The sequence below is a fragment of the Salvelinus fontinalis genome, chromosome 3, assembly GCF_029448725.1.
Source record: "Salvelinus fontinalis isolate EN_2023a chromosome 3, ASM2944872v1, whole genome shotgun sequence".
NCBI classification, from domain to species: domain Eukaryota; kingdom Metazoa; phylum Chordata; class Actinopteri; order Salmoniformes; family Salmonidae; genus Salvelinus; species Salvelinus fontinalis.
In genome coordinates, this window is record NC_074667.1 from 8,497,894 (window position 1) to 8,522,367 (window position 24,474).

The window sequence follows — 24,474 nt, forward strand, 5'->3', positions numbered from 1 at the left end:
TTCCGTTTAAGAAACCATTTAACAGAATTGGTGTAATTAATACACCCCTGATCACATTTAAACACAGTTCACTTTCATAGTAGCCACGTTGTATTCTCCTTTCACCTTTTCCTTTGTATTGTGTACTCCAATGCTCAACACATCAGCTGTATGTGAACAGGCGAAAAAACCCTTCCAAGCCAAACCATATGATAACCGCTACACACAGCCTACATCCGTGTCACCATATTAGCTAAAGTAAAGTCCTAGTCAACATAGCTAATATAACTAACACGTTAGTAAACCCGCTACAATCATGCAGTACAGTGTACAGTTAGTAAGCAGTTCAGCAGTACACCGGTGGGCCCGGTGAAAATAAATTAGTAAAAGCTTACCTTGACTTGGAAGAATTCCAGTGTTGTGTTGGATAGGCATAGCCAGCTAGCTAACATAGCATTCCTGTGTTTGAGCTAGCTGCATTTGCTGGCTAAATAAGTGAACATGAGTAAGTGAAAGTGAAAAAAACAGGACTTCTCTCTCTCTCTTTCTCTCTTGCTTCTCCTTCATTTTCTCTCTCTCTGTAACGGCTCTCTTTCGGTGAGTGAGTTGACCAAGGCGCAGCGGGTTGTGAATACATAATGAACTTTATTTAACAAGACGAAACTAAACACACGAAGAACACTTGAATCATTTTACAAAACAACAAAACGAACTAGACAGACCTAAACTATCAACTTACATGAAACGAGGAACACATAAACAGGAACGACCGAACGAACGAGACGAGACAGTACCGTGTGGTGCAACAAACACAGACACAGTGACAATCACCCACAAACAAACAGTGAGAACACCCTACCTTAATATGACTCTCAATTAGAGGAAAACGCAAAACACCTGCCTCTAATTAAGAGCTATACCAGGCAACCCAAAATCAACATAGAAACAGAAAACATAGACTGCCCACCCAAAACTCACGCCCTGACCATCACACACATACAAAACAACAGAAAACAGGTCAGGAACGTGACAGAACCCCCCCCTCAAGGTGCGAACCCCGGGCGCACCAGCACAAAGTCCAGGGGAGGGTCTGGGTGGGCATCTGACCAAGGTGGTGGCTCAGGCTCCGGACGCTGTCCCCAAACCACCATAGTCACTCCCCGCTTCTGTATCCCCCTCCCAATGACCACCCTCCAAATAAAACCACCTAAATGAAGGGGCAGCACCGGGATAAGGGGCAGCACCGGGATAAGGGGCAGCACCGGGATAAGGGGCAGGTCCTGGCTGAGGGACTCTGGCAGGTCCGGGCTGAGGGACTCTGGCAGGTCCGGGCTGAGGGACTCTGGCAGGTCCGGGCTGAGGGACTCTGGCAGGTCCGGGCTGAGGGACTCTGGCAGGTCCGGGCTGAGGGACTCTGGCAGGTCCGGGCTGAGGGACTCTGGCAGCTCCGGACTGAGTGGCAGCTCATGACTGAGTGGCAGCTCATGACTGAGTGGCAGCTCATGACTGTAGGGCAGCTCATGACTGTAGGGCAGCTCATGACTGTGGGGCAGCTCATGACTGTGGGGCAGCTCATGACTGTAGGGCAGCTCATGACTGTAGGGCAGCTCATGACTGTAAGGCAGCTCATGACTGTAAGGCAGCTCATGACTGTAGGGCAGCTCATGACTGTAGGGCAGCTCATGACTGGAGGGCAGCTCATGACTGTAGGGCAGCTCATGACTGGAGGGCAGCTCATGACTGGAGGGCAGCTCATGACCGGAGGGCGTCTCTGGCAGCTCCTGACTGGCTGGCGGCTCTGGCAGCTCCTGACTGGCTGGCGGCTCTGGCAGCTCCTGACTGGCTGGCGGCTCTGGCAGCTCCTGACTGGCTGGCGGCTCTGGCAGCTCCTGACTGGCTGGCGGCTCTGGCAGCTCCTGACTGGCTGGCGGCTCTGGCAGCTCCTGACTGGCTGGCGGCTCTGGCGGCTCCTGACTGACGGACGGCTCTAGCGGCTCCTGACTGACGGACGGCTCTAATGGCTCGGGACAGACGGGCGGCTCTAATGGCTCGTGGCAGACGGATGGCTCAGAAGGCGCTGGGCAGACAGATGGCTCAGACGGCGCTGGGCAGACAGATGGCTCAGACGGCGCTGGGCAGACAGATGGCTCAGACGGCGCTGGGCAGACAGATGGCTCAGACGGCGCTGGGCAGACAGATGGCTCAGACGGCGCTGGGCAGACAGATGGCTCAGACGGCGCTGGGCAGACAGATGGCTCAGACGGCGCTGGGCAGACAGATGGCTCAGACGGCGCTGGGCAGACAGATGGCTCAGACGGCGCTGGGCAGACAGATGGCTCAGACGGAGCTGGGCAGACAGGCAGTGCAGAAGGCGTTGGGCAGACGGCCGACTCTGCCCTGCTGAGGCGCACAGTAGGCCTGGTGCGTGGTGCCGGAACTGGAGGTACCGGGATGACGGCACGCACTTCAAGGCTAGTGCGGGGAGCAGGGACAGGGCACACTGACCTCTCGAAGCGCACTATAGGCCTGGTGCGTGGTACCGGAACTGGAGGTACCGGGCTGAGGGCACGCACCTCAGGGCGAGTGCGGGGAGAAGGAACAGTGCGTACAGGGCTCTGGAGACGCACAGATGGCTTAGTGCGTGGTGCCGGAACTGGAGGCACTGGGCTGGAGACACGCACCATAGGGAGAGTGCGTGGAGGAGGAACAGAGCTCTGGAGACGCACAGGTGGCTTAGTGCGTGGTGCCGGAACTGGTGGTACTGGGCTGGGGCGAGGAGGTAGCGCCGGAAATACCGGACCGTGTAGGCGTACTGGCTCCCTTGAGCACTGAGCCTGCCCAACCTTACCTGGTTGCATGCTCCCCGTAGCCCGTCCAGTGCGGGGAGGTGGAATAACCTGCACTGGGCTGTGTTGGCGAACCGGGGACACCATGCGTAAGGCTGGTGCCATGTAAGCCGGCCCAAGGAGACGTACTGGTGGCCAGATATGTAGGGCCGGCCTCATGACATTTGGCTCAATGCCCAATCTAGCCCTACCAGTGCGGGGAGGTGGAATAACCCGCACTGGGCTATGCACCCGTACAGGAGACACCGTGCGCTCTACTGCGTAACATGGTGTCTGCCCGTACTCCCGCTCTCCACGGTTAGCCTGGGAAGTGGGCGCAGGTCTCCTACCTGCCCTCGGCCCACTACCTCTTAGCCCCCCCCAAGAAATTTTTGGGTGGTACTCACGGGCTTTTCGGGCTTCCGTGCTAGACGAGTCCCCTCATAACTCCGGTTCCCTTCTCCGGTTGCCTCTGCTCTCCTCAGTGCCTCCAGCTGTTCCCATGGGAGGCGATCCCTTCCAGCCAGGATCTCCTCCCATGTGTAGCAACCTTTCCCGTCCAAAACATCCTCCCAAGTCCATTCCTCCTTCTTGCGCTGCTGCTGTCGTTGCTGTCCGTTAACCCGCTGCTTGATCTGGGTTTGGTGGGTGATTCTGTAACGGCTCTCTTTCGGTGAGTGAGTTGACCAAGGCGCAGCGGGTTGTGAATACATAATGAACTTTATTTAACAAGACGAAACTAAACACACGAAGAACACTTGAATAATTTTACAAAACAACAAAACGAACTAGACAGACCTAAACTATCAACTTACATGAAACGAGGAACACATAAACAGGAACGACCGACCGAACGAACGAGACGAGACAGTACCGTGTGGTGCAACAAACACAGACACAGTGACAATCACCCACAAACAAACAGTGAGGACACCCTACCTTAATATGACTCTCAATTAGAGGAAAACGCAAAACACCTGCCTCTAATTAAGAGCCATACCAGGCAACCCAAAATCAACATAGAAACAGAAAACATAGACTGCCCACCCAAAACTCACGCCCTGACCATCACACACATACAAAACAACAGAAAACAGGTCAGGAACGTGACACTCTCTTTCTCTCTTGCTTCTCCTTCATTTTTTAAGAAAGTAATTTGTTCAAAACTGTTATCTTTCTTTTTGAGTCAACTACTCACCCCATGTTATGCACTGCAGTGCTAGCTAGCTGTAGCTTATGCTTTCAGTACTAGATTAATTTCATGCTGCAAGAGCTCTGATAGGTTGGAGGACGTCCTCTGGAAGTTGTCATTATTAGTGTTTAAGTCTTTGGAAGGGGGTGAGAACCGTGGGCCTCCTAGTTTTTTTAAATTGAAGTCAATGGAACCACAGGAGGACGGAAGCTAGCTGGCCTCTGGCTACACCATGGTGCTACCCTACAGAGTGCTGTTGAGGGTACTGTAGACCTTCATTGCAAAACAATGTGTCATAATCAATTATTTGGTTATGTGAATATATTTAGTACAGTTTTATCTAAAAATAAAACATTTAAAATGTTTCACTATTTTATTTTTATTAAATTCACTGAGGAGGATGGTCCTCCCCTCCCTCCTCCGAGGAGCCTCCACTGCAAGTCAAAACTCTTCCTTTACCTCACTCAAACACACACACAGATCAAATCAAAATCTTTCTCAGGTACTGGCTCATTTGCTCCACTCTCCCTTCATACACTTAATAACAGATGTATTTTATATAGAGCTTTTCATTAAAACAAGAATCTCAGAGGCTTATTACATGTTGTTGCGAAATCCTGCATGGAGCCTTCACTGTGAGCTGCCACTTTAAGAGCGCAGTCAGGAAGGAGAAAATAAAGATAGCTCTTCCGGCTCTGTGTGGGAACTCTCGGTTGACGTGGCAGTTGACAGTGTGTGCAACTGTTTGCAGAAGTCTTGTTTATTTTCAGCGTGCTTAGTTTATAAAGTGTCGATCGCTGGTGTTATCACTCTAGGCCGTGGTTGTAATCTTTCAGGACCATTCCTGTAATTGATTGCATGAATTAGTAACAACATTGTTGCAACGCTTTGACAAACAAACCAACACACCATCAGGTGTAGCAGACAGACAGCAGTGCAACTGGAAGCCTGAAGTCAACAGCTAAGAACTCTTCATTTGCCTGTGGTTCAACACAGAACAAGGATCACAACACGTGACCTTTTAATGTCAACATCTCCGAGCAGATACTGAAGAAGATAAGGACATTCCACTGAACTCTATAGCTCTTTTAACAAACAGGGTGGTTCTTTTAAAGTGAAAGTAAACTCTGCTTGCCCTTCCAGAGGAGCGAGGCAAGTGTGAAAATGGCTTGCAAATTCACTCTCCCCATTGAGGATTTATCCTGTCCTGTGTGCTGTGACATCTTCAGATATCCTGTCATCATGTCGTGTAGCCACAGCTTCTGTAAAGCCTGTCTGCAGAAATTCTGGGAAAAGAGTGGAACCCAAAAGTGTCCAGTCTGCAGGAGAAGATCCTCAAGGTCTGAGCCTGCTAATAACCTGTCTCTAAAGAACCTGTGTGAGGCCTTCTTAAAGGAAAGCAGTCAGAGATCCTCAGCAGGGTCTGAGGTGCTCTGCAGTCTGCATGGTGAGAAGCTCAAGCTCTTCTGTCTGACGGATGAACACGCTATCTGTTTGGTGTGCCGTGATTCAAGGAATCACAAAGGTCATAACTGCATCCCCATAGATGAAGCTGCAGAAGATTATAAGGTAAGCAGCATGTGGTCATTTTAAAAGTCTGCACAACATTTAGATATTTGGAACTGTGAATTACTTAAACTATGGATTTAGGACTCTATTCAATCTGTGTCACTGAAGCGTTACAGATTGCGCAATATAAATGTCAAAGTTATTTACGAGTGTCTGGTAACGCCTTTAAACTTCAATCACGGTGTAACGCTAAACTTCCTCGATACGGAATGAATAGTCCTTCTGTCTAATTTGTACGCTTGGGTATGCGGATATGTTTTACTTAAATTATAGAAGGAAATCCAGAGTGCACTGAAGCCATTGCAGGAGAAACTGAAGGTCTTTAAAGAAGTCAAGCATACCTGTGGTAAAACAGCACAGCATATCAAGGTAAGAATGATGCGTGCCGCAACAGACCCACCCGGAAGCGGGAACTAGGGTTGCAAAGGGTCGGAAACTTTCCGGTAAATTTCCGGAAATTCTCCATGGGAGGTTAAGCCCAGGAATTTTGCTTAAATTCATCAAAAAGTTATCTTATAACAGTGAACCTTTTTTGTGGGATACATATAAGGCAAATCTAGGTCTTGTGGCATATTTTGGTTAAACTATCCCCAATTCAATGGAATTGCAACCCTCTGCATGCACAGTGCATTCTTCCATCACATGTGCAGTGCACTCTTCCATCACATGTACAGCTGATTCTCAAGATCTTACAAACTAATTAGATGCTATAGAGCCCACACTACTACACTGTCTGAGCCAAGGACTACATGCTTTCTGGTAAGTTTTAATTACAATACTGGGTGGGGTTGAATATATTTTATATGACAAATAATGTTTTGTTAACTAGTAAATAGTAGCCTACAGCAAAGTGTGTTTAAATTATTTCTAACTTGCTAACAATTTCTGCTAGTTAGTTTTTGCTACCATGTGGGTTTTAGCTTGCTTGAGCCTGCTAACTGAGGAGTGTTAATTAACCTGTTTCCATACTTGTTTCATTTTAAAACATTTATCTTACAAAGGAGTTGTTTAATCTAACTGCTTAACTATTTATCTGTGCATGGAATTGTATTCTTTATTATTTTTTACTCATTTTTTTATAATCTTTACAGGAAAATGACACGGGCACTATCTGATGTGTAAAGACATTTCACTACAGCTAATGTAGAAGGAAAATCTGTGTACATGTGCAAATACTGTGCCAAATCAAATGTGAAGAATGCAACAAAGATGCAGAATCATCTGGCCAAGTGCATAAAGTTCCCTCAGTGCGCACAACAAGCAGCGTCTGACAAAAGTCCCTCTAATTCTATTCGAGGTGAAAATGATCAATCAGACACCTTATCGATAGCAACAACTCATGGTCCTCCTGGAATCACCATTTGAGGAACGTAGTCGGAGAAATGCTGGTGAATGTCTTGCTCGAGCTGTGTATGCAACTGGTTCACCTCTGATGCTCACAGGCCATGAGTATTGGAAGACATTTCTGAATGTTCTTCAACCAGCATACACCCCTCCAACCAGACATGCTTTATCTACTAATTTGCTTGATGCAGAGTTCAACAGAGTTCAAGTGAAGGTCAAGCAAATCATAGAGAAAGCAGACTGTATTGCAATCATCTCTGATGGGTGGTCGAATGTTCGTGGGCAAGGAATAATTCATTACATCATCTCCACCCCTAAACCAGTATTCTACAAGAGCACAGACACAAGGGACAACAGACACACCGGTCTCTGCATTGCAGATGAGCTGAAGGCAGTCATCAATGACCTTGGACCACTGAAGGTATTTGCACTGGTGACAGACAATGCTGCGAACATGAAGGTTGCTTGGTCTAAAGTGGAGGAGTCCTACCCTCACATCACACCCATTGGCTGTGCTGTTCATGCATTCCATCTGCTCGTCAAGGACATCATGGCACTGAAAACAATATATATACTCTAAAAGAGAGCCAAGGAAATGGTTAGGTATGTGAAGGGTCATTAAGTTATAGCAGCAATCTACTTCACCAAGCAAAGTGAGAAGAATAAGAGCACCATATTGAAGCTGCCCAGCAACACCTGTTGGACTGGGGTTGTCATCATTTTTGACAGTCTCCTGGAGGGGAATGAGTCTCTCCAAGAAATGGCCATATCACAGTCTGCTGATATGGACAGCCCCATCAAGAGGATCCTCCTGGATGATGTATTTTGGGAGAGTGGTAAGCAGCCTGAAACTCCTGAAACCTATAGCAGTAGCCATTGCACGGATTGAGAGAGACAATGCCATCCTGTCTGATGTTCAGACTCTGCTTGCAGATGTAACAGAAGAAATCCGTACTGCCCTGCCCACTTCACTGTTGCTCAAAGCAGAGGAAACTGCAGTTCTGAAATACATCAAAAAGCGTGAAGACTACTGCCTGAAGCCCATACATGCTGCAGCGTACATGTTGGACCCCAAGTATGCTGGCAAGAGCATCCTGTCTGGTGCAGAGATCAACAAGGCCTATGGTGTCATCACTACTGTGTCTCGCCTCCTTGGCCTGGATAAGGGCAAGGTTCTTGGCAGTCTGGCGAAGTACACTTCCAAGCAAGGGCTTTGGGATGGAGATGCAATATGGCAGTCGTGGCAACATATCTCATCAGCCACCTGGTGAAAGGGACAGTTGCCTCCATCATCATCCTCCATATCCCACCAACATCAGCCGCCTCGGAGTGCAACTGGTCCCTGTTTTGGAAAACACACACCAAAGCACGCAACAGGCTGACCAATACAGGGGTTGAAAAATTGGTGGCCATCCGGGCAAATTTGAGGCTTTTTGAGTCTGACAATGAGCCATCCTCCACAAGGTTGGAAAGTGACAGTGAAGATGAGGCCTCAGAGTCTGATGTTCAAGAGATGGACAATGATGAGGTCCAGGGAGAAGACATGGAAGCCTGAGAGAAAGACAATCAAAGCTTTAGTTTCTAGACTATAATTTTACAGATATGTTTTTGGGAGATGCGATGGATCATTGAGGATCATTCAATATTCCCTTTTGTTGTTCATTGAAATAATCCCATGTGAAGAGTCAACTAATTTAATTAAAGTTCAATTTGTAACTAAATTGTTTTTAATTTCTATTTGAAGGATTTAATGATTTGCAATTATGTCTACTTATGATAAGGTAAAAGGTTTATGTTTCTGTCTTTTTATGATATGGTACATATATCCAATGCAAACCATCTACATTTAAATGGTATTAATAATAATTTGCATGTATTTCCATTCATTCCCATATGTTATGGTTAATTCCCACAGAAAGTTTCCACCTCTGAATATTCCCCAAAATGTGCAAACCTAGCGGGAACTATGGAATTTCCATTCCAAATTATCCCACTCACTCTTTAACAACTACATTCCTTCCTCTCGAGCCAGGGCTGACAGAGGATTTTTTGTTTATTTGTTTTGTGGGCTGAGAGGAGATGGCTTTTCAAATCAAATCAAATTGTATTTATCGCATGCGCCAAATACCCCCCCACACTGATTAGCATCACTAGCATAGCGTCACATTTAAATAGTAGCATCTAATATCATTAAATCACAAGTCCAAGACACCAAATGAAAGATACAGATCTTGTGAATAAAGTCACCTTTTCAGATTTTTTAAATGTTTTACAGGGAAGACAAAATATGTAAATCTATTAGCTAACCATGTTAGCAAAAGACACCCTTTTTCTTTGTCCACCATTTTTTCTCAACACCAGTAGCTATCACCAATTCGGCAGCCACCATCACAAATCTCACCAAAGCGACTAGAATTACTACAGAGAGCAACGTGTATGACCAATTTACTCATCATAAAACATTTCATAAAAATAGACAAAGCATAGCAATGGAAAGACACAGATCTTGTGATTTCAGACAATATTTCAGATTTTCTAAGCGTTTTACAGCGAAAACACAATAAATCGATAAGTTAGCATACCACATGTGCAAACGTCACCCCAGCATGAATTCAAGCCAAAGGGAGCGATATCGTTATCATCGCCAAAAGATATAGCATTTTTCACTAACCTTTTCAGAATTCTTCCGATGACACTCCTGTAACATCATATTACAACATACATATATTGTTTGTTCGAAAATGTGCATATTTATCTATAAAAAACGTGGTTATACAATGAAAATAGTAGCAAATCAAGCCTCAACATGTCGGACGCCATCTTTCATAGTGATCTAGTTTAATCGAAAGCTAATCATATACTTGACTAAAAAATACAGGGTTGACAGGAATCGAAAGACAAATTAGTTCTTAATGCAATCGCTGATTTACATTTCTAAAATTATCCTTACTGTGCAATACAGGGTTCGCCAAGCGAAGCTATAGCAAACAAAATGGCGGAATATGCGTTTAAAATATTTCGACAGAACAACGATTTATCATATTAAATATTTCTTACTATGAGGTGATTTTCCATCAGATTCTTGGGCAATGTATCCTTTCTTGGGTCTAATCTTCTTTTGGTCGAAAGATGTCCTCTGTCCGTCAAAATGCCCACTAACGTTCGACCGGGACCCCGAAACGTGCCCAAAGCTTCAAAGAGCATCACATAGAAATTCCTCAATATCGCACTAAACGGATATAAATTGCTATAAAACGGTTTAAATTAACTACGTTATGATGTTTCTAACTCCTATATCGAATTAAATTACAGACGGATACATTTCACGTTGATAACCGAGCCTTTGAAAATGGCATCCCGAGGTCCTCTTCTGCATAATGGCCAGAGTCGAAAGGGGGGCTACCCTCACTCCTTGGCCTTTTATAACCTCTGAGAGCTACGCAGAAAGCCCATTCCACTTCTCATTGGTTACTGACATCCAGGGGAAGGCGGGTGCAGTTCATGTCGTTCCATAGGATATACACAGACTTTTAAAACTGATCTGAAATCAGAGCTTCGCTCTCAGACCATCGCAGTACCTGTCATGGATTTCGCTGTAGAAAGAGTTCTGGGTCACCCACAGACAAAATTCCAACGGCTATATAAACTAGAGAGTGTTTTCTATCCAATAGAATTAATAATATGCATATTGTACGATCAAGAATTGAGCACGAGGCAGTTTAATTTGGCGACACCCAGAAATAAAAAATGCTAACTGCGCCACCTATTGACAAAAGGTTTTAACCAACAGTGCAGTTTAAAAAAAAAATATGTTATAATAAAAAAATATATATATTTTTTTAATAAATTAAATAACACCAAAAAAGTAACACAATAAAACACAACTATGGTGTTGAACGCTGAGGTGTAGTCAGCGAACAGCATTCTCACGTAGGTGTTCCTTTTGTCCGGGTGGGAAAGGGCAGCGTGGAGTGCAAGAGAGATTGCGTCATCTCTGGTTATGTTGGGGCAGTATGCAAATTGCAGTGGGTCTAGGGTTTCTGGGATTATGGTGTTGATGTGAGCCATGACCAGCCGTTCAAACATTTCATGGCTACAGACGTGAGTGCTATGGGGCTGTCGTCATTTAGGCAGGATACCTTGGCATTCTTGGGTACAGCGACTATGGTGGTCTGCTTGAAACATGTACATATTACAGACTTGTTCAAGGAGAGGTTGAAAATGTCAGTGAAGACACTTGATAGTTGGTCAGGGCATGCTCTGTGTATGGATCCTGGTAATCCGTCTGGCCCTGTGGCCTTGTGAATGTTGACCTGTTTAAAGGTCTTACTCACATCGGCTACGGAGAGCTTGATCACACAGTCTTCCGGAACAGCTGGTGCGCTCATGCATGGTTCAGTGTTGTTTGCCTCGAAGCAAGCATGGAAGGCATTAAGCTTTTCCTGCTAACACATAATACTTTATTTGTAACTATCAAAGTAATACAAATACATCCTTTCAGTCCAATAGTCAATCATTAGTATATTATAAAATAGAATGTTTCCTTCTAGTAATCTGAAATAACAATTAATCTTGTGCTAACGGCAGTTCACCAACACACAGTATTGGCATGAAACACCTTTAGTAAAGATAGACATGCATAACTAGATCTGCAGCTTTTAAGTAAAACTCCCGAAGAATACTCACAAGCAGTAGAGGCTGGTGGGAGGAGCTATAGGAGGACAGGCTCATTTGTAACGGTTGGAATGGAATAAATGGAGCGGTATCAAACATATAGAAACCACGTTTGACTTCATTCCTCTCATGCCATTCCAGCCGTTACAATGAGCTCGTCCTCCTATAGCTCCTCCCACCAGGCTCTACTGCTCACAAGTCTAGCAGATCTTCAGCATCCGAAAGAAGAAGAAGAATGCTCTCTGTTATCCTTCATTGACTTCACAAAATGTAAAACAATGGACTGTGGTTCTAACATGTCAAAACAGAACCCCCCCCCCCCCCAAACTTAGACAATAAGCAAAGGTCAACTTCAAGTAACAAGACACTTTTCAATCTCGGTCAATGTTCTCTTTCAGTTCAGTCTCTTAGCAACATTCAACATCTGTCACGTTCTGACCATAGTTCTTTTGTATTTTCTTTGTTTTAGTGTTGGTCAGGACGTGAGCTGAGTGGGCATTCTATGTTGTGTGTCTAGTTTTCCCGTTTCTATGTTTGCCCTGATATGGTTCTCAATCAGAGGCAGGTGTTAGTCATTGTCTCTGATTGGGAATCATATTTAGGTAGCCTGTTTTGTGTTGGGTTTTGTGGGTGGTTGTCTTCTGTCTTCGTGTGTCTGCACCAGACAGAACTGTTTCGGTCTTTCACATTTGTTGTTTTGTATTTTGTAGTGTTCACGTTTATCGTCTTTATTAAACATGATGAACACTAACCACGCTGCGCTTTGGTCCTCTCCTTCGTCCACAGAAGAAAGCCGTTACAACATCAAAAAGGTCATTGGCAGGAAGCAGTGTAGCGCGCCTCCACACTCTTGCTCTCTTCTTTAGCCTTAGCAGGTTAACTAAGACGGTGTAGCAGATGGTGCAAATGATGATGAGGATGATGGGACCTAAACAAAAAGATAATCTTCAACTGTTGCACCAACATGGTCCTTACTGCTTCTCCAGACATATCCCAGTCCTTTTTCTCTCCATTCTCCTCTCATTCTGGGCAATAAAAAAACTGTATTCTCCATCTCCCCGGAGTGGTATCTGAGGTGATGTTGACATTTTACGGGATGTTGAAAGTTAAAATGACAGAGGTCACATTTTCAGAGATGTAATTAGATTGTGTCTCCAGACCCAGGCCCAGCACACAGAGAAGCAGATTAAGGAAGCGTTTGAGAAGCTTCACCAGTTCCTACGAGATGAAGAGGCGGCCAGGATAGCTGCCCTGAAAAAGGAAGAGGTGGAAAAGGGTTGGAAGGTGAAGAAGAAGATTGAGGAGTTGGTCAAAGATATGTCTTGCCTTTCAGACACTATCACAGCCATAGAGGACAAACTGAGAGCTGACGACATCTCATTCTTACAGGTAAAGTTTTTTTTACACTAAACTTTAAAAAAATACAAATTTTGCGTTACAGGTGTATGGTAAAATTGCATTATATCATCATATATGATCATGCATCATCTTACATTAATTTAGTTAAAAACGACTGACTGTTTTTTCCTTCCTCTGCAGACCTACCAGGCCACAGTGAAAAGGTAAGTGAACTCCCTCCTGTGACTGTCTCTCTCTTCTCTGTGGTTCTGAACCCGGCCCCACAGGAACACTAACTCCTGAATGTTCTTACAGAGCCCAGTGCACACTGCCGGATCCACAGCTAGTCTCGGGAGGGCTGATAGACGTGGCCAAACACTTGGGCAATCTGTCCTACAAAGTCTGGGAGAAGATGCAGGGGATTGTTCAGTACAGTGAGTAGAAAAATACATTTATGATCTCTGATAAGATTGTGGGTCTGATTTTATGTTAAATATTTCAAATAGTCCTGTATGGCTCAGTTGGTAGATTTTATGTTAAATATTTCAAATAGTCCTGTATGGCTCAGTTGGCTCACTTGCAACACTAGGATTGGGGGTTTGATTCGCAGGACCACCCATACATACATGCACGCACGACTAAGTTGCTTTGGATTAAAGTGTCTGCTAAATGACATATTAAAACCTTGCAGTCTCTGTTCAGCTCCTGTGATTCTGGACCCCAACACTGCCCACCCCTATCTTATCCTGTCTGAGGATCTGACCAGTGTGAGAGGTGGGGATAGAACACTGCAGCTTCCAGACAACCCAGAGAGGTTTGGCTATGTGTGCGTTAGGGGTTCTGAGGTTTTCAACTCAGCGACACACAGCTGGGACGTTGAGGTTGGCGACGGTTACTTTTGGTTTCTCGGTGTGGCCCCTGACTTTGTCAGTAATCATGATATATGGGATGACATCTGGGGTGTTTTGCATACTTGTGGTGTATACGTAGTAATGTCCCCAAATGAGTACGGCGGTAACCCTCATCTCACAGTGGTTCGGGATCCCCGGAGGATCAGAGTGCAGCTGGACAGGAACAGAAGAGAGCTGACGTTCTCTGACCCTGATAGTAACACACACCTACTTACAATGCCACTACTTTTCACTGAGCCACTCGTTCCAATATTTCGTACATATGAAAGCAAGCTAAAGATCCTACCAGTGAAGGCCTCTGTAACAGTGGCACAGCACAGTTAAAGTTGACACCACCTCGGCCTGTAATTATACAGTATATATATATAATATAATATAATATACCACAATCTCCATCTGTTGAAAAATATTGATAAAAACTTTAATAAAACCATTGATCTTCAAATGGTATGTTTTTCTACATTTCCAACACTGCTTTTATGAACACACACACACACACACACACACACACACACACACACACACACACACACACACACACACACACACACACACACACACATACACACATACACACATACACACACACACACACACACACACACTAACTGCTGCGGTGCTGCATTAGACAAGATACAGCGATGGGGCAGTCAGTGTGTTGACTGGAGGGCTGAGGGGAGAAGGGACCAGAGGTGCCACACAGGCCCCAGGATGAGACTGACGGATGGGTCCACAGGCCCACAGCGTAACAGAGGGTCAGAAGGGAAACATAGAGGGCAAGTCCCCTTGGAAAGACCAAATCTATCTAATACACAATGTCATCTAAAAGACACACACAGACAAAACCAACTAACTGACCTTCACATTCTCCCACAGATACATACGCAGCCCTTTTCCAACAGTGGTCGCACGCACTCTCTCAAATCCAATCTTCCTCTGTAACTGCTCATTCATTGCAGTCCAACAGCGGGCCAGCCTGAGGCTCTAGTCTAGAAGGAGGAGTAGCATCATCAGGTGGACAGCCTCGCACATCCCACTGTTTGTTCAGAGCTCCTGCTCCCTTCCAATCCCATCCCACTCACAGTCAGAGTCATAATGAGATGAATGCCGGGCTACGCTGCAGTGGAAGCAGGGGGATTTCCCATTTCAATCAGAGAGTTTCATTACTTAAGGAAAGCAAGGGAGTTTTTGTTTGGTGTCTGCAGTGCACGTTGGTTTTTGGTAAGTATTCCACTGAGTGCCTGTACTCCGTCCATCCCTGTTCTGCTGCTGTGGCCGTTCCCTGACACCGTGCCACGCCAAATAAAAGTCTTGCCTGCTGTTGCATGGGGGCTCGGTGCAATTATCAAAGGGCAGAAGAGGTCGAAAGGGATAAGGAGGGAGAGAGAGAGGTAGAGAAAGAGACGGAGATAGAGAAATATGGATGGAGAGATGAGACGTGGGGAGTAACAGCGTTTGGAGCCAGAGCAATCTGAGCTGAAAATGAGCCTTTTACCTCACATTGAGAGGACTCCTGCTATTTCACGCTGGGCACAAACATCCTTATCTTTCGGCTTCAAAACTCCAGCTTGGAAAACTCTGGGGCCTTCCACTGCCCTTCTTCCTGCAAAACTGTATCCTCATGCCCCCTCTGAGTTTTTCTTCGTTCCCCTCTGCGACATTAAAGTAATATTTAAGACATGTTAAATAGCTTATTTAGCATAGCTCTAGCCTGGTTCCAGATCAGTTTGTGCTACCATAGGAGTTGGCAATGCCATAGAAATAGAAATCTATAGAAGGGGCTTGGAACCGCTAACCCTGGCAATTTGACTGGTACACTCACAATGGCTGCGAGCCCACCGCATTACAGCATCATTTACTTGAATGGACCCGTTCTATAGATTATATTTCTATGGGCAATACAGCACAAAGGATCTGGGATTGGACAACCCTTAGCCAGCCCGGAGGTGGAAAGGGGAATAGGAGGACTGATGCTATCTGGTTTTCAAGTTATGTAGCAATAAAAAGCCACAGCAAAATCAATGGAGGTTTATTGAGGCCGGTGATGTACTTAAGGTCAAAGAGGAACAATGGAATACTACTCTTTACACTGCAATGTCTTGTAGAGAGAGATGCTGTTTACTTCCAGGTCAGATTTACTTAAGACATTTTCTACTTCGCTTTAATTTGTGATGATATAAGTTGTTGAATGACAACTTTAAACTGCACTATTCAACCTGTTTTAAAAGTAATTGGAGTTGGTAGCGTCCAATGTTATGCTCTATGTCTTAGATGGTGGCTTGGCGCCCAACGTGAGGATGGTTGCCTGCCGGCAGAGCGAGACACTGCTCCTGAATTGTCTCGGAATATCAGCGGGGATGACGGTGTCCTAAATAGGACAAATGGTGGTGGGTCCTGCGGAGGCAGTGATGTGTTAAGCTCCGGCATTGTTGGTGGGAGGGTGTGGGGCAGACTAGATTAAACCCATGAATCATCATTGGGGAGATCTAGCCTGCGTTCCAAATGACACCCTGTTTCCTATATAGGGCACTATTTTGACCAGGACCCATCAGCACTGATGCACTAAATGTGAGTGCGATTGTGTTGTGGCTCATCCTGGACACTCTCTCTCGGAGTCACACCTCTGTTTGTTTATACTACAGTGCATAAATGGGACAATTTTATCCTGGCTCCTTAGCCACACAGTCAGAAGGACACTCATGAATCTCTATAGCCACAAACAGCTCTCTCCGGTTAGGATTCACATTCACGATGTAGTGGTGGGAAAATTACTTAATGTGTCACATTCAAGCGGAAACAAACAGGGTGGTGAAATATATAGATATACGCCATGACATACTAATGGGCGGGTGTTTTAGAGAGAGTGAGAGGGGGGAGAGTCAGGGAGAGAGAGGGGGAGAGTCGGAGAGAGAGGGGGAGAGTCGGAGAGAGAGGGGGAGAGTCAGAGAGAGTGAGGAGAGTCAGAGAGAGAGAGTGGGCAGAGTCAGCGAGAGAGAGTGGGCAGAGTCAGCGAGAGAGAGAGTGGGCAGAGTCAGCGAGAGAGAGAGTGTGCAGAGTCAGCGAGAGAGAGTGGGGAGAGTCAGAGAGAGAGGGGGAGAGTCAGAGAGAGAGGGGCAGAGTCAGCGAGAGAGAGAGTGGGCAGAGTCAGCGAGAGAGAGAGTGGGCAGAGTCAGCGAGAGAGAGTGGGGAGAGTCAGAGAGAGAGGGGGAGAGTCAGAGAGAGAGGGGGGAGAGTCAGAGAGAGAGAGTGGGGAGAGTCAGAGAGAGAGAGTGGGGAGAGTCAGAGAGAGAGAGGGGGAGAGAGAGGAGAAGAGTCAGAGATCTGTGATCACTTTTCTTTTAAAGGGGGTAGATCAGCTTTAATATTGCAGATTGTAGCTTCCATCAACGTAATTGTCAGCATCACTTCCAATCCGCCATATATTTTTTGTGTTAAATACGACAAATACAAATCATGACAAAAACAAAGTGATTAACCAGTCATAACTAGCCAATGGCAATGCAGATTACACAGTAAGCAACCAATCGATTAAACACAGGATATGACAGCATGGAACACCCTGCTTCTTCGCTTCCATCCTTTAAAAAAATAATTTCATCTTGGTATGTAAAGCGTCTTTTGCATAAAGCCTGTGCCATAAAAATATATTTACATACAACACCACTCTTTCTCATGGTTTCTCATGTTTTTGCATGGGTTTCTCATGTTTTTTCATGATTTTTTCATGATTTCTCCATGTTCTCTCACAGTTTCTCATGGTTTCTCATGTCTTATTCAGTTTCTTGTTTTCTTTGTGCCTTTTGTAAATGAGCAACGAGGTGTCACCATTAGATTATTTTTCAGTTTCTTGTTTTTCAGTTAGAGAGAGCGAGGGGGGAGAGTTAGAGAGCGGGGGGAGTTAGAGAGAGCGAGGAGGGAGAGTCAGAGAGAGAGGGGGGAGAGTCAGAGAGCGAGAGGGGGGAGTGTCAGAGCGAGAGGGGGGAGTGTCAGAGAGAGAGGGGGGAGTGTCAGAGAGAGAGGGGGGTGTCAGAGAGAGAGGGGGGGTGTCAGAGAAAGGGGGGGGTCAGAGAGAGAGGGGGAGAGTCAGAGACGGGGGCGAGTCAGAGAGGGAGAGTCAGAGAGAGAGGGGGGGTCAGCGAGAAAGAGGGGGGGAGAGTCAGAGAGAGAGGGGGAGAGTCAGAGAGAGAGAGGGGGGAGATTCCGAGAGGGGGGAGAGTCAGAGAGAGAGGGGGGAGAGTCAGAGAGCAAGAGGGGGGAGTGTCAGATAGAGAGGGGGGAGTGTCAGAGAGATAGGGGGGGTGTCAGAGAAAGGGGGGGTGTCAGAGAGAGAGGGGGAGAGTCAGACGGGGGAGAGTCAGAGAGGGAGAGTCAGAGAGAGAGGGGGGGGTCAGAGAGAGAGAGAGGGGGAGAGTCAGAGAGAGAGAGAGGGGGGAGATTCCGAGAGAGGGGGGAGATTCCGAGAGAGGGGGGAGATTCCGAGAGAGAGGGGGGAGAGTCAGAGAGAGAGGGGGGAGAGTCAGAGAGAGAGGGGGAGTGTCAGAGAGAGGGGGGGGTGTCAGAGAAAGGGGGGGTGTCAGAGAAAGGGGGGGTGTCAGAGAGAGAGGGGGAGAGTCAGAGACGGGGGAGAGTCAGAGAGGGAGAGTCAGAGAGAGGGGGGGAGTCAGCGAGAGAGAGGGGGGAGAGTCAGAGAGAGAGAGAGGGGGAGAGTCAGAGAGAGAGAGGGGGAGATTCCGAGAGAGGGGGAGAGTCAGAGAGGAGAGTCAGAGAGGGGGGAGAGTGTCTGAGAGAGTGGGGAGAGCCAGAGAGGAGAGTCAGAGAGGGGGAGAGTGTCTGAGAGGGGGGGGGAGAGTCAGAGAGAGAGAGAGGGGGAGTGTAGCCTGTATAGCGCCCATAAAGATGATAGAAACACCCAGCTCTCTTCTCCCTCAGCTCCACACTCCATCATTTATTTAGACACGGCGAGGTGTCACCACCAGTTTGTCACTTTGAACGTGATTGGCTGTGACATGCACAGGCTGCCACACCACCATTGCCGCCATGCTAGCTGAATACTTATGTCCCCCCCCTATTTGTCTGTGACAACACAGACGGGGAAAAACCAGGGGAAAACTCAAAATAACAGAATGTCATGGAGTACTGTGGGAGTGAATGATACATTAAGGGACAGACATAGAGGTGTACATAAGAGAAGGCAGACATGAGTTAATGGATACATGCTGGTAAAAACAGCTGAACACTAAAACAGACTACAGGAAGAGAAGGTGATGCATACATTACATTTAAGTCATTTAGCAGATGCTCTTATCCAGAGCGACTTACAAATTGGAAAGTTCATACATATTCATCCTGGTCCCCCCGTGGGAATTGAACCCTGGTCCCCCCGGGGGAATTGAACCCACAACCCTGGCGTTGCAAGCGCCATGCTCTACCAACTGAGCCACACGGGACCGCATAGGCGCCTAGGACAACTGGACACACTAATGATAGAGGGACACATAGTCTGCTGACATTAACACACTAATAAAGGGGCACATAGTTTGCTGCTTCTAATAAAGGCAAACATGCCAAAGACGTAGGCCTATAGGATAGACAGACATATATTATTTGTAGGACAAGAAAGGGTCCTGCCACCATTATAACCTAAATGAAACCAGACATGGGCGTTATTGGGCAGGAAGCCGGAAGCCGGAAGCAGGAAGCCTAAACCATAAAAGATAATGGTGGGAAACATCTTCGTTTGCACATGTAATGGACTCATATGCTTTATGTGTATAAATACAAGAGCCAGGGCTCTGGGAAACGGTGTGTGATCCGCGGACCACCCCGGCTTGTGATATTTTATATTAAAGCCTTTATTGAATCCACAAGTTCTTGCAAGTGTTATGTTTTGAACCGATTTCCCACGACAGTACGCAGCATCTGGGAAAGTTAGCGGGAATGAGTCAGCGGTGTTCCCTGATCCCGAGCTCGCTCACACTGGGAATGTTGGATCTCATGCCAAAGCAGCACAGCGGTAGGTGCATAGGAAAGAAGGACAAGTGAGGAGATGGCGACACACAACCCTAGAAGACCAACAACAGTCCCATTTAACATCCTTTAAAGCAGCGGGGTATCTGTTAGTCTGGCTGAATCAAAGCCTGTATTAAAGGCCCACTCTGATATTTCTAGCTGGTTTTGATCATTTAAATGACGTTAAACTCATTCCATGGAGGGCCGAGTGTCTGTGGATATTCCCTCCGCCCTTGTACTTGATTGATGAATTAAGGTCACTAATTAGTAAGGAACTCCCCTCACCTGGTTGTCTAGGTCTTAATTGAAAGGAAAAACCACAAACCTGCAAACACTCGACCCTCCATGGAATGAGTTTGACAGCCCTGATTTAAATGAATAGTATATAAGCCTACCCATTGAGGAGTGGGTCTTTTAAAAGGTGAGTGTCAGAAATAGCAGAAATAAGATAAGTGACTGTTAATCGACATGTCAGGAAATAGCCTTAAACAGGTTGTCAGGGTGACACCATTGGAAGGGCATTTCTCACATTTCTGTCTCCAAGCGCTTGGCGGGCTAGCTGCCAATTGTTTGGCAGGCGTTTGGGTTGATCGTAACGATCAGCCTAGTGGGAGGGGGTATCCAAGCAGAGGAGATGTGGTGAATCGAAAGCCAAGTCCATTTTATTTTGGGTGTCACCTTGGCAAGCTTGGAGCTCGAAGTCAAACTCAAACATGACTCAACATAACGACTTCAAATGAATATACAGTAAACACACTCTTGCAGAAATGTAGTAAAATTTACAAAATGGATGGATGGGAATGTTATTAAACTTAAGCAAAGCATGAAAATAACGGTATAGATTAATGGGAGCGTATAAGTACTGCTTATATTCATAATGTTAGCTATGCAAATCTTCCTCTCACATTGAAGGTTAGGGAGAGGCTATGTATTTGGCTAGTTGCAGAGTAACTCCGCTCACCCGGGGCACCAGGCCATGCAAAGCGAACTCGCCCAGTCACAGAAAACACGGTGCCATAACGTGTTAACAGGTCAAAAATGGCCATGAATTGTTGTCATAATTGTAATCCAAACCAAACCCTCAAGTAAGTCTGAAGTCTGACTAAACTCTATTTTGAAAATTTTATGACCAAAATTATCCTATTTACACTTGTAGTCAATTTTGACACTAGAATTAGCAGTTCTTACTCATATCGATGCCACATGGGCAGTTTAAATCCAGAGGAGTTAGTTTTAAGGGGCAGTTTACCTTTAATGAATTCACCTTGGTGAGAGCGGTGGGTTCCGACGTGTGGTGAAGCTGAGTTGCCCTGCACGGGCATAATGGCTGGCGTTAGCTCTAGCTGTGCCAGTCATGGCTGGCGGGCTCTCACACTGTGCCAATGTGCCTTTCACACCCCACTGGCATTAGCCACGGGTCCCCTCCATTAAACACCCATCCATCAGTTGTCAGGGGAGAGGACGTCAAAAAGGAGACATTGACAAGTGCATTTTATTATTTCGCTTTCTTTGTATTGTCCCGGGTGCTGCATGGATTATCATGGTTACGTCGACCATTTGGAAGTTTCTTACTTAGCATCTATGGACCTCGGGAAAGTCCTTGGGGAGGAAAGTCAGTGGTGTTTTTTCTTACAGTGGCTGTGGTATCTATGTTAAATACAGTTTAGTGATTTCATTTAGCTTCTGCCGCAGGGTTTGCCAGAGACAGGATGACATTCTATTTTCAGACAGGCTGGACAGTCTGGATACATAAGTCAATACTTGACCTTGACCTGATGTGGTGGCAACAGTTACAGACACTAGCTAGCGGCAGTCTAGTCTGTGTAATATTCATTAGTCTTTGCAAAAGGCATTTGCAAAGCTATAGGCAGATCATAACAAACACATACTCTGCTCGGGGGAGAATGGCTCATAATAAAGGCCGGAACAGAGTTAATTGAATGGCATCAACCACTTGGAAACCATGTGTTTAATGGATTTCCTACCATTCAACTCGTTTCCATCCAGTCATTACCACGAGCATGTTCTCCCCAAGTAAGGTGCCACAAACCTCCTGTGGGGTGAACTGATGACCCAACATTCCAAAACGAAATCATTAAAGACTTCCTGTGTTTCTGCTCAGCCTGTTATCCTTTGCACATTACAGAAACACCACTGGCTCCAAAGGGATCTGCATCACGACGAAGAGTGCACAGAGGGTCTTTGCCTTGCCTGTCTGTTTCTGTATCCTGTTTAAACAGACATTAGGGCATTAACGCTTAATGGCCGTGGTATTTCAGACGATTTAAGACCCTCTCCCGGAGAAAGGACAGAGCGTGCAACGGAGCGTGGCGGAGAGCTAATTGAAGTCTCCTGACACCATGAGCACACTGCCGTTGATTCAGGGAGATAGCAGAGTAATATAAAAGAAGAGGAACATGTGGTGCCAGAGAGAGTGGAGATGGATAACGGTTTCTTTTTGCACGTCCTTTTCACGGGTCAGGCCACGCATCCCTAAGTACAAAGAAAAAGGACTCATTTATTAGACACTCAGGGAGAATATGATGACATGGGTCTTTGGATTGTGGTTGTGCCTTTTTTCACAAATTTCACAAGCCTATAGAAAATACATGATTGGCTCCTTGAAATCTACCCAGATAGCTGCAGTGTCAAAACCATATTTGGCAATCAAAATTTGATTGGTCAAATAGCAAGAATAGACCTATTGGTCAAAAAGATAGCGTTGGTCAAATAGATGAATCTGACTTGGCTCAAAGGCCGTTGAATATAGACTGACCTACTGTATATACAGAGAGATGTTAGCTCTTTGTCTCTGACTCCAGGCTAAAAGACTCTGACCACTGGGTGGTGAGCCACATAGAAATAGAATTACCACATTGGTCATTACCAAGTCAATGTTCTGTGATGGGTACACTGGCTGCCAAATTGAGTGTACCCATGTGTGTGTGTGTGTGTGTGTGTGTGTGTGTGTGTGTGTGTGTGTGTGTGTGTGTGTGTGTGTGTGTGTGTGTGTGTGTGTGTGTGTGTGTGTGTGTGTGTGTGTACGTGTGAATGTATCTGCAAGGATAAGATTGAGTTGATGTGTACGCTCACATGATGACTTTCTGAGTATGTATTTTGGCCCTTGGCAGGGCCTGGCAGTGGCAGCAGAGAGGATGCTAATGAAAGCTGCTTACAGTATAATGGGAGATGTGGTCTGATAATGGAGAAGGTAATTACTGCAGTCTCAGCCCGGCGCAGCACTGACTGGTTAAGGATGACATTATTGATCGGCTGACGGGCCAGGAGGAAATGGGATGCAAAACAAAGAGAAAAGATTCTACTCCCAGAGTACACAGCTCATCAGCCTGCACTGCTTCTATCAAGGCCAAGGCACATACAGAGACACACGCAGACACACACACACACAGTATCACACACGCACACGTGCATACACACTTACACATAGATACTCGCACAAACGTGGGCACACAAAGTATTTCCTTCCTTACACACGCAAGCGCGCGCGCACACACACACACACACACACACTACAGCTGAGCACTGGGGGCTATGAGACAAGTCCATTATGCCCTAATATGCTTGTCACAGATGGCTGCAGAGATGGTGCTGTGTACTGACCCAGACAGGAATTCTCAGGACGGTACAAACTCTGAACACATATGAGGGTCAGTGTAGACATTAGGTTTCATGGGGTGGAATGTTGGGGTCTGACGGGAGTAATTAAAAAAAATATATATATTTCACCTTTATTTGCCCAGGTAGGCCAGTTGAGTATTCATTTACAACTGCGACCTGTGACCTGGCCAAGATCAAGCAAAGCAGTGCGACAAAAACAACAACACAGAGCTACACAATAACAAACGTACAATTTGCGGGCTCAGCCCCTTGTTGTTCAGCAAACGGATGAAGTGCCGCACTCTTAAAACATCTCATTCACGTTAAATGACCCAGAGCGCAGAAAGCGGGAAGCGCTCATCCATTTATGCGATTTTCCGTTTTCACCAACTGCCATATCAAAGGAACAGCGAATCTATTGATTTGGGGTTCTGTTTACTTTGCAAGCGGTAGGTATGCTAGATCAATACACCTGGTCTCTGTCTGTACAGGCAGGAGAGGAGGTTTTCCATGCAGTGTCTCTACTGATCCATCACCACTGTTCCAGAGCCGACTCTCTCTACTCTACCTAGAGACCCCCCCCCCCCCCCCCACCTCTTTCGTTGTCTTAGACCCGCTCATTCACATCCTCCCTCCCTACATCAATTCTGTCACACCCGCCAGCTTGTAAGACATGAGGATTCCTACTGTTTTCCCATTTCTCCTGCCTGTCGGTTTTATTAGCCATCTTTTACTACAGAACTAGCCCCTGCACACACACATACACACACCTGCCACCAGCATATGTTTGAGCCACGGCCCCTGACTTTCACACATAAATCTCCCATTCATCCGTGAGACATGGGCCTCATGTTAAATGCCAAAGGGATTCCTCCACAGCACAGGTAATTATTTACCTGGATCTGTGTGTGTGTGTGTGTGTGTGTGTGTGTGTGTGTGTGTGTGTGTGTGTGTGTGTGTGTGTGTGTGTGTGTGTGTGTGTGTGTGTGTGTGTGTGTGCGCGTGCGCGTGCGTG

General features: G+C 46.1%; 1 protein-coding gene across 4 annotated transcripts in view; it reads left to right on the forward strand.

The window, feature by feature from the left end:
• The first annotated feature begins 4,702 nt into the window (after positions 1–4,702).
• Positions 4,703–24,474, forward strand: part of LOC129837893 (E3 ubiquitin-protein ligase TRIM35-like) — a 54,647-nt gene continuing 34,875 nt past the window's right edge. The window contains exons 1-6 of one of the 4 annotated variants that reach the window (XM_055904419.1): positions 4,703–5,565; positions 5,839–5,934; positions 12,742–12,972; positions 13,123–13,145; positions 13,237–13,355; positions 16,104–16,699. In XM_055904419.1, the coding sequence (XP_055760394.1) occupies positions 5,161–5,565; positions 5,839–5,934; positions 12,742–12,972; positions 13,123–13,145; positions 13,237–13,355; positions 16,104–16,204 (975 nt within the window). In that variant the 5' untranslated portion in view covers positions 4,703–5,160 and the 3' untranslated portion in view covers positions 16,205–16,699. The other 3 variants (XM_055904401.1, XM_055904428.1, XM_055904410.1) reach the window with 3 other exon arrangements.